Consider the following 9,991-nt stretch of genomic DNA (forward strand, 5'->3'; position numbering starts at 1 on the left):
TGACCACCACGTCACGAATGAGCTCTGGCCCCCAATTTCCACTCCCACAAGCAGTGCGGCAGGCGCCAGCCTGCCCCGTACCTCCCCCCTTCACACGGGGCCCTGTCACTCTTTTCTTCTATAACAATACCGTTAAGCCAGACGTGGCCTTGGCTCTCTGGTGGTCGAATTTGCCTTTCTCTAATTACACGACGGGGCAGCATCTTTTCCTGGGTCAGCTGTTACTTATACTTCTTCTGGGGGGAAATTTCTTATCTTTTCCTTGGCTCTGAAACTCCTGCTCCCATACCTTCTTTTTCTACTCCTTTGCACATCCGGTTTCTGCACCAAAATTCGGGGGTTTGGGGGAAGTTGCATGAAAGGAAGCTCAAGTAGTTGTGAGGTTTTTATTAATATTTTTGATACATTTATGTTCTATTTCATGCTTTCTTTTTTATTGACTCAAGCTACACTATTTTGTAACCAGAAAATATAATAAATCTATTTCAGTTGGAGAAAAAAGAATTTAAGTTATGTACATATGTAGATACATATATATGTAATAAACAAGATTTTCCAGGTAATAGGAAGACCTCATTGATTTGATTAAGTTAATTTATACCCTGTTGAAAATATTTTCTACTGAATTCACAGGAAATAGCAGGTTTCAAACAGCATATTAAAATTTAAAAACATATCCTTGCAAACAAAACTAGTGTGCTTTCAATATGATTTATAGATTGATGGATAAAATGAATGTATAGTGAGGTGGTCAGTGTTTTAATCGTGGTCATTTTTGATACATGAACCACTCTCCCTTTCTTTGGCTGAACTCATAGTATTAAGTGTCAGATGGCTGAGAACTTCATAGAAAATTGCTGAATGGCTTTCCTTCTGGCTTCAAAGGACATACTTTATGCAGACCCTAAATTCAGATTAATCTTACTGTTTAGATGAACTTTAGAAATTAGTAACTTCACAGATTAGCCTGTTTTTCACCCAAAAGTCTTTATTCAAAATCTATTCTCAAGTTTTGTAGTGTAACCCATAAGAAATCCATAAATTAAAGAATTCCCTGTTATCCCACTCACTGATGGAAATGAGGCCTAGCAGGTGGAATGTTCATTTAATCACAACATTGGTGAGATATCTCCGGGATCTGTTGTTCATGTACTATATGTCACCTTAGCAGCGGCTTGTGTTCAGCACCTTCCAGTGTAGATAGTGGTGAGGGTCTGTAAATGAAATCTTTGTCATTTTTACCTCACAAAAAGCGCAGTTTACAGGATCCCAAGCAGTCGCCAGGAGAAAGAGGCCTTTTCACTCGCTGCCTTCTGTGACAATTTCACTGTACCACCCATACAAACACCTCAGAATAATCCCAGAACTCAGGGACAAAGTATGCAGAAACTAGTCTCCAGACATTCAGCTGTCCCTGCCAGGGAGTCATACTCTAAATATAGACCCTTCAGGCAGCTTCTTTCTTAGAACATTGAAATAAGACACCCCAGGAGGAAGCTCCCCTTGTAAGGGGCCCCTGTGTGGGGGAGGCCCTTTCAGGAGGTGAGTCAGGGAGCCCAGAGTGCCTTGCTGGTGAATATTCAGAAGTCAAGAGCACACCACAACTTTCTGGTCTTCCTCAAAACTTTTGTAGTCCAAATTCCTTCACCAGTATTATGCCATTTCTCTCTAAAACCCTTACAGCATTTCTTTTGCATCATCTCCTTATACTGTTCTTTTTGTCTCCCTTTATTTTCTTCTAGACGAGTGAATTCCATTTATGGAGTTTTACTAACAAATCTAGCTGTTCATCATTCAATTTTTGGCTGCTAAGTACTTATATAAATGGGTTTTGCTTGTTTTGACCATATACATTAGAAAGAACTTAGGAGTATGTAAAGCTTAACAAAGCTTCAAGGACAAAAGCGCCACTCTTACCTCTCCTTACTAGTATAAAATATCTCCCTCCCCTACTTTGGTATGTTTTACACTTATTCCAACATATAACTATCCTGACCGTCATTTTCCCAGTCTGTCAGACCTTTCCTGTTTGAGTCCACTCCATCTCTAAAACTTCCTATAAAACATGGGAATGATAACCCTTTCAGTTATCTTACTCCTTTGTCATTCAGATCCACAATTCTTACCAAGGAACCTAGAAACTAACATTTAAAATCTACTTTGCTTTCCATTATAACTATTTAAGGGCATCATCAACTATTTAAGGGCAAGTTGTTTGCCTGACATACCATTTCAAAAGCAAAAGAGGAAAATCCTTAAGCAATTCTTCAGACAAGCCTGTTAAAAGTTCCTGAGCCTGAAGAAGACTATGTGAAACCACTGCCAAAAGGAACATTTTGGCTCAACTTGGTATGTAGTCACATGTGATAGGTGTCTTACAGAGTGCCCCCAAACACAAAAGGATCCCCAGATGGAAACACTAATAGGATTGTAGAGAGTGAGAAAAAAAATTATAGAAGATTATTTTAAAAAGCTGTATTACTTTATGTACTGTGTTATTTGTTTTTGTACTAAATAATTTGTTTTAGTTAACTTTGTTTGGTTGCAAGCAACAGAAACCAAACTTGGTTAATGGAAACAATGAGGGAATGTCGAAGATCAGGGTCAGCTCTGAAGGGTATAGGTAGGAGAAATTCACAGATAGTCTCTTCAGGATACCACAATTATGCTGATTTTCAGTGTTTTCTTAAATCTGTATTCAAGATTTAAATTTTAGTAGGAGAGTATTGAGTTGGTCTATTTTGGGCACAATGCTCACCCTTTTGCTGGGGAAAATGAAAGGGTATGTAAAACGTAATATGCACTTACTTTCTTTTCACAGGGATAAATGTAAATTGTTTCAGATATTGATTTGCAAGAGCCTTTTAACTACTTTGGATATTAACCCATTGTCCAGCTATGACTGAGATGCTGGGGGCCTATGTGCCACAGGATGTCTTAGTTGTAATTTTCACATTAACTAAACATTAGAGAGGTACATTTTGGAAATGGTGATGCACAGGATTGTATTCTAAGCCAGAGTTACCTGGCTTTCCTGACAGGATTCCACAAGGCTGTATATATAGTTCAGTGTCTTGTCCTCACTGTTGTATGATCAACTCCTGACTTTATCTGAAAGTAAGGCCTCTATCAAGGAAAGAACCCCATTCATAGAGACTTATGTATAAATCGAGATCTGAATACCCAAACCCATGTATCTCTGCATTCTCTCCCAGTAAGTGGGACAAAAGGGAAGCTAAGTCTCAATAGGAGTGACAAATGAATAATTTACCCTGAGAAGTTCAACTGTCAGGGGGTACTGGAGGTTTCTGTCAGTTTTACCAGTCCATTCTCCCTGTAGGCAAGCTACTATTTGGGAAGCCACAACCTCAGAAGGTTGCTTGGTGAGCCTGAAATCAGATCAAGGTCATTGGTTCACCTTAAGAAGTGGCTTTCAGCTAAGGAAGCTTGAAATACTCTTACACATTATGGTGATGGCTCTGCCAAGGAAAGCTGAATGTTCCATTCATCTTAGCCAAGACTCCCTCTCCCCAGACAGCACTTGGGTGGGAACTACCAATATTTTTCTCTGACTCTTCTTTTCATACATTCCTATTCTTGAATAAGCCCCACGCTGCACGTGATCTTTCTCCAAATACAGTATCACATAGCTGATTTGGTTTCTGTTTGCTAAATTTCAGTCATATCCAAGTACTTCCTCCTGGAAGTTACCCTGACAAGGATTTCTGTGGAGTTTTGCCTATTCCCAAACTTTCCAGTTTCTTGATTTGCTTCCATATTGTCTGTGGATTATAAAAGTTATACTCAGATAATAGCCTTATATCTGAACTATTAAGGAATATTCCATTGTACATCCCATGTTCTGACATTATTTGATTACTTTTCCCCGTATAAAAAAGTTCTATCATTGCTGACAGGTGAATCACAGAGTTCACCAAATCAGTCAGTGAAATTGTTTTACACTAATTGCTAGATGCTGATTTCAGGCAATTCAGGTCTCAGTGTTTCTCTAATACTTATTTTATTTAAAGGTGATATTTCCTATTTGTACTCAAGTATATTTTGTAATGTTCTTTTATGCTACTTACTTTGTCAGTGTGCATGCCTTTTTGGACAGATATCCACTACGTAGCTGTGATTCCTACTCAATCTTTTCTGTGTTACTGGCTTCTGAGGGCTCCACGCCTCTTTCTTGCTGACTGATGCAAGTGTAAGTGTGTAGCTCTCCTGTTTAGAAGACTGGCCTCATCAGGAGATTTATGCAATTCTAGACACTTCAATGGGCTCATTTAGGGTTTGTGTTATGTGTTAGGCCTCAGAAGACATCAAGATGATTTGGAGTGAGGTATGTAACACTCCCCACGAATGAGAAAATGTGGGGCTTTGGAGGCCATCACCCAACATCACTCTCCAACTCCCACTCTTTTTTTTTTTTCTCTCAAATGAAAATAGCTTTATAGTATTTTTTTCCTCACAAAAGAATGCAGGTTGGGGGCGGGAGAGGGCAGAACAAAAAGAACAAAAATGTGTTAAGAAAGTAAAAAACACGCTCTCACTACAAGTCTCCTTTTCTGATGGCTTTTTCGTTTGAGATCAGGGACTAGACTTCAGAGGAAATGGTAGACATTAATAGCTGGGAGGAGGGGAGGTTAAAGGAGAGGTTGCTGTCCCAGGAGCTTAGGGGAAGGAAGAGGCAATTTTTCAAAAAGTACAAGTGGCCAGTAGCCCCTGGGGAAGATGCTGTCCCTTCCTGGTAATCCGAGGAAGGCAAACACAACTACAGGGAAATGGGGTTAGTAAAGAAGAAAGAGTAACAAGGCCTGGTATGGGGGAGGGAATAGAGGGGGGCGGTCCCTCTTCTGCCGCACTGCTGGTGGGAGGGGAAATTAGGGACCCGAGTTGGTGGATGACGTAGGTCTCACGTGACCAAGAGCTGACGTGTGCAGAAGTCCTTCTTGTTCTGGTCCTTGTTCCCGTCTGAGTACCAGCTCCCCATTGCCCTGAGGGCTAGCAGGCCTGCGGCAGAGGGAAAGAGGTGAAGGAGAAGGAAATTGTCCTGGATTCTTGCAGGTCAGTGCCTGGGAGATTCCATAAGGTGGGGATGGCCGAGGGCGTAGGGCGGAGACCGTCGCGGGTCCTGAGACGCCTCCGTCGTCTTTTCCTCTCCCCGCCGGCTTTCCAAGACATCTGTCCCGCCCGCAGACCATTTTGATGCTACGAAATGGTGAGCAGGGGGCTGTTTGGGGAGGAGCACAGAGATCCGGAGTTGGAAATCTGCTGGGAGCCGAGGCTGTAATCCGGAAAGGGAGCTGTGGCCTGGGTGTTGGCCCCCAGTCCTTCAGGACAGTGCTGGCGGAAAGGTTGAACATTTGGGGAGGGGGAAGGTGCAAAGTGATGTGTCAGCAGAACGCTGAGAGTGGTTAATAGGGGTGGGAAACCTTTGACAACCAGGCCTCTGAATTAGGAAAGAGTTTCATGTTCTGGGGACTGGTCGTCCACCAAGAGCTCTAGTAGCAGCCGTTTTCCGTCTTTCTGACTGTGGCTGTGTCTTCCTGACCATGGCTCTGTGTCTAGGGGGTCCAAGCCTCTCCTGGATTGCCAGTCTTTCCGTAGGTTGCGACACTACACCAAGCAAGAGAAGAGGAAGGAAATTAACCCCAATTGGTGAAGGTCGATTTGAGGGTAAGACTATCTGGAGACCCTAAGAGGGGCGGTGGTGGGTTAGGGAGAAGCCAGAGATGGCAATGATCTAGGTTAGGTCTGAGTCTGAGTGTCTTCCTTGTACTCTCTGGACTGTGGTGAAATGGCGTTCAGGGTGTGTGTGTGTGTGTGTGTGTGTGTGTATGTGTGTGTGTGTCGCAGGGGCGGGGGTGGGGGTGGGGGTGGAGGAGAATGACAGTATGGAAACCTATCAGAGAGTTTGTTCATAATCCTCTCTCAACAGTACTTAGTCCGATGTTTTCCATCTGTCATCCTGCAGGTCTGCTGTAGCAGGTGGCACCACTTGAAGAGAGGGAGGAAGTTTCCTTGGATCAGTAGAGGTCGGTGTAGGCGTGGGGGCTGCCTGGAATGGGGGAGGGGCTGGAAATCAGCCGCAGTTGGATAAGCTCACTCAATTCTACCTTATTTTCCTAACATCCCTCCCATTTCAGGTTAGGGAAGGGGCAGGCTTGTGCATGTTTTGGATGGCATAGAGGTTAAAAAAATCTAACAGCCTGGATGGTGAATCAGGAAAGCTATGGATGTGAACAGTCAATCCATCAAAGTCCTTAGTTCTCAGCGGCTGTGGTCTCTCTGCAGATCGCAAGGGTTGTTGGGCGTGGCACACCTCCAGGGAAGGGAAGAAGGGACAAACTGTCTGTCTGGAGGAGGTTAGTGTAACAGTGTCATTCCCTGGGTACACCCGAGGTTGGGGTGCTGAGGCCTCAGCAGAGACTGTGGGCTCCATAGCCTTTATCTAGGCTTGGGAAGAGAGTGGGTTAGGGAGGGTAGGGGGAGGGTGAAATGAGGAAGATACAGAGGGTTTATTAACAATCTACATTTCATACCAGCTACACATTTGTTATGCTCCTGTCCTTCTGTGCAACTCTCTGTGTGGGGCAACACAAAAAAGAAACTCAAATCCCATTTCCTTCCTCCACTCCCAGGTCCACCTCCAGTATCAGCTATTGTGTCCTTGAAGTGGCTGAAGACGATCACCTTCCACAGCCTTGTACCCAGGCCCATAGTGCTCCTCTCCCAGCCTGAGTGAATACTCTGTTCCTTGGTCCCTGCTATTGTCAGGGACGATTGCATGGGCTACGCCAGGAAAGTAGGCTGGGTGACTGCGGGACTAGTGATTGGGGCTGGAGCCTGCTATTGCATTTATAGACTGACCCGGGGAAGAAAACAGAACAAGGAGAAAATGGCTGAGGGTGGGTCTGGGGATGTGGATGATGTTGGGGACTGTCCTGGGGCCAGGTACAATGACTGGTCTGATGATGATGATGACAACAGTGAAAACAAGGGTATAGTGTGGTACCCACCTTGGGCCCGGATTGGGACTGAGGCTGGAACCAGAGCAAGGGCCAGAGCAAGGGCCAGGGCTACTCGGGCTCGTCGGGCTGTTCAGAAACGGGCTTCCCCCAATTCAGATGATACTATTTTGTCCCCTCAAGAGCTGCAGAAAGTTCTTTGCTTGGTTGAGATGTCTGAAAAGCCTTATATTCTTGAAGCAGCTTTAATTGCTCTGGGTAACAACGCTGCTTATGCATTTAACAGAGATATTATTCGTGATCTAGGTGGTCTCCCAATTGTTGCAAAGATTCTCAATACTCGGGATCCCATAGTTAAGGAAAAGGCTTTAATTGTCCTGAATAACTTGAGTGTGAATGCTGAAAATCAGCGCAGGCTTAAGATATACATGAATCAAGTGTGTGATGACACAATCACTTCTCGCTTGAACTCATCGGTGCAGCTGGCTGGACTAAGATTGCTCACAAATATGACTGTTACTAATGAATATCAGCATATGCTTGCTAATTCCATTTCAGACTTTTTTCGTTTATTTTCAGCAGGAAATGAAGAAACCAAATTTCAGGTTTTGAAACTCCTTTTGAATTTGGCTGAAAATCCAGCCATGACTAGAGAACTGCTCAGGGCCCAAGTACCATCTTCACTTGGTTCCCTCTTTAATAAGAAGGAGAACAAAGAGGTTATTCTTAAACTTCTGGTCATATTTGAGAACATAAATGACAATTTTAAATGGGAAAAAAATGAATCTGCTCAGAATCAATTCAGTGAAGGTTCACTTTTCTTCTTTTTAAAAGAATTTCAAGTGTGTGCTGATAAGATTCTGGGGATAGAAAGTCACCATGATTTTTTGGTGAAAGTAAAAGTTGGAAAATTCATGGCCAAACTGGCTGAGCATATGTTCCCAAAGAGCCAGGAATAAATTCTTAATTTTGTAGTTTAGAAGTAACACACATTGTAAACTATTCCTTTTCTCCACCTTGTTTATATGGTAAAGGAATCCTTTCAGCTGCCAATTTTGAGTGATGAATATCATTGTATAATCAATGCTGATTTTTATCTGAGCTGATCTTCAGGTCTAAGCTGGATGAATGAATATCACTACCTGTTCTGAAAACATGTTTGTTGCTTTTTATCTCGCTGCCTAGATTGAAATATTTTTACTATTTCTTTTGCGTAAGTGACAGTGAACTAGTTTTTCATAAGTAAGCTCCCTCCTGTCATTTGCATTAACTTGATTTGTATATCATCAATAAAGTTGTGTATTAATGCTTAACAAAACAAGAAGAAAGAAAGAAACCAGCCTTGTCCTTTGGTTTATAATATAGTTGGAGAGGTAAGAAAAATACAAACAAATAGATAACAATATCTGGACCATATACTCATTGTCAAATGTGCAGTCTCAGAGCACTGAGGAAGCAAAGGCTTCTGTGGGATACAGTAGTCAGCTACAGATTCATGGAAGAAGAGGCTATTTAAAATAAGTCCTGAATGGTGTACGTAGTTAGGGCGTTCCAAGAGCTGGAGTGAGGGGGCACTAGGGTGAGAAAGGCATGGAGGTAGGAACCCTTTTCCTATGACAGTGAGGATACTAGACTACTTAGAGTAGAGAGTGTGGGGAATGGAAGTAAATAAACTTGGAAAGCTGAACGAAGCCAGTTTGTGGAGAGTTGTTTGAATATTATCCCACTGAACACCAAGAGTCAAATATTTTTGACTAGAAAGAACAATTGGAATTCATATAGAGATTCCTCTCTCACCAACTGTGCAGCATCTGCGAGAGTGTGGATAAATGGATCCTATCAAACTCTTGTGGTAGGAATAAGTTTACACTGAGTTTGCCCAAGATTTGTGGAGGGCCATTTGGTAATACATATAAGCCTTAAAGTTTGTTACTCTTTTGTCCTAAGGAAATAATTGAATAATTGGCTAAAGGCTTTATGGACAAGGCTTTTCATCCCAGCACTGTCCAAAACAGTAACAATTGGAAACAACTAAGTGTCTAGCACACCAGAATGGTGAAATAAATTCAGGAATGTTCACACAGTATATAAGATAAATATGTTGATCCAAATCCATGTTGCCAGGAAAAGATATTCATCCTGCATTGTTAAATGAGAAAGGTAGTTTAGATAGCAGTATTCATAGAATGATTCCTTTTCCTTTTTGAAGATAATAAAACATATTTTAAAGTAAACACTAACAATTATGGAATTACAGATACCCCAAAAGTAACTGGCTATATTTGAGTGGAAGGATAATGAGTGATCTTTTACTTTTTTATTTTTTATTCATCTTTATATTTTTATTTATATAAAATGAGTATTGTTTTTTTTGGAAATTATTGAAAAAGAAAGTGTTGGCAATGAAGCAGGTGATTGGAGCATGTACTGAGTGGAAAAAAAGAATTTAGATTAAAAATGAGATGGCGTGAAGTTTCCTCTCTGAAATGATAGATGAGTGATGAAGATGGGGCTTGTTATGAGGATTAAATTAAATACATGCAAAATACTTTGAATGTTCTGGTACAGAGCAGTTAATTAAGAAAAATAAGCACTCTTAATTCCCTAGAATGCAGGGTTGATAGTTTTTTGGGGTGGCCTTTGTTTTGTTGGGGGCATTCTGCCATGTGTCAGTGTCATTTAATAAATAAGAACAACAATAAAAGTTAGCATTTATTAAGTGACTACTGTGTAGAGTTCTGTGATTCCTCCAAGACAACTGTTAAAATAATTTCTCAAAGAATAAGATTTCCTTATTTCCAAGGGCTCAGTGTTTCTTCAGACATGATTTCACCAGCTTTCACAACATATTCCAAGTGAGATCAGGGAAGGGTAAAATCCTCCATTCAGTTACCACCTGCTCTCAGCCCCAGGCTTCTATATACTTACCTTAATGTTGTCTATAGTAGACAAAAGGGTCAGGAGCTGGTTGGCTTAAAGTTGTTGCATACGAGGACCCTATTGAATGAAGTAAAAGT

At 41.7% G+C, this 9,991-nt stretch overlaps 1 protein-coding gene across 7 annotated transcripts; it reads left to right on the forward strand.

Annotated features, from left to right (window-relative positions):
- The first annotated feature begins 4,927 nt into the window (after window positions 1–4,927).
- Window positions 4,928–9,697, forward strand: ARMCX3 (armadillo repeat containing X-linked 3). 7 transcript variants are annotated; one of them, XM_047844328.1, is made up of 6 exons: window positions 4,930–5,070; window positions 5,184–5,224; window positions 5,575–5,682; window positions 5,981–6,041; window positions 6,301–6,371; window positions 6,648–9,697. In XM_047844328.1, the coding sequence occupies exon 6, from the start codon at window positions 6,794–6,796 to the stop codon at window positions 7,931–7,933; it is 1,140 nt and encodes a 379-aa protein (XP_047700284.1). In that variant the 5' UTR covers window positions 4,930–5,070; window positions 5,184–5,224; window positions 5,575–5,682; window positions 5,981–6,041; window positions 6,301–6,371; window positions 6,648–6,793; the 3' UTR covers window positions 7,934–9,697. The 7 variants fall into 7 exon arrangements, with proteins under 7 accessions (XP_047700283.1, XP_047700285.1, XP_047700281.1 ...); XM_047844327.1 differs by having other exon boundaries at window positions 4,928–5,224; XM_047844329.1 differs by having other exon boundaries at window positions 4,928–5,224; window positions 5,603–5,682.
- The last annotated feature ends 294 nt before the right edge of the window (window positions 9,698–9,991 follow it).

The sequence above is a fragment of the Prionailurus viverrinus genome, chromosome X (genome assembly GCF_022837055.1).
Source record: "Prionailurus viverrinus isolate Anna chromosome X, UM_Priviv_1.0, whole genome shotgun sequence".
NCBI lineage: Eukaryota > Metazoa > Chordata > Mammalia > Carnivora > Felidae > Prionailurus > Prionailurus viverrinus.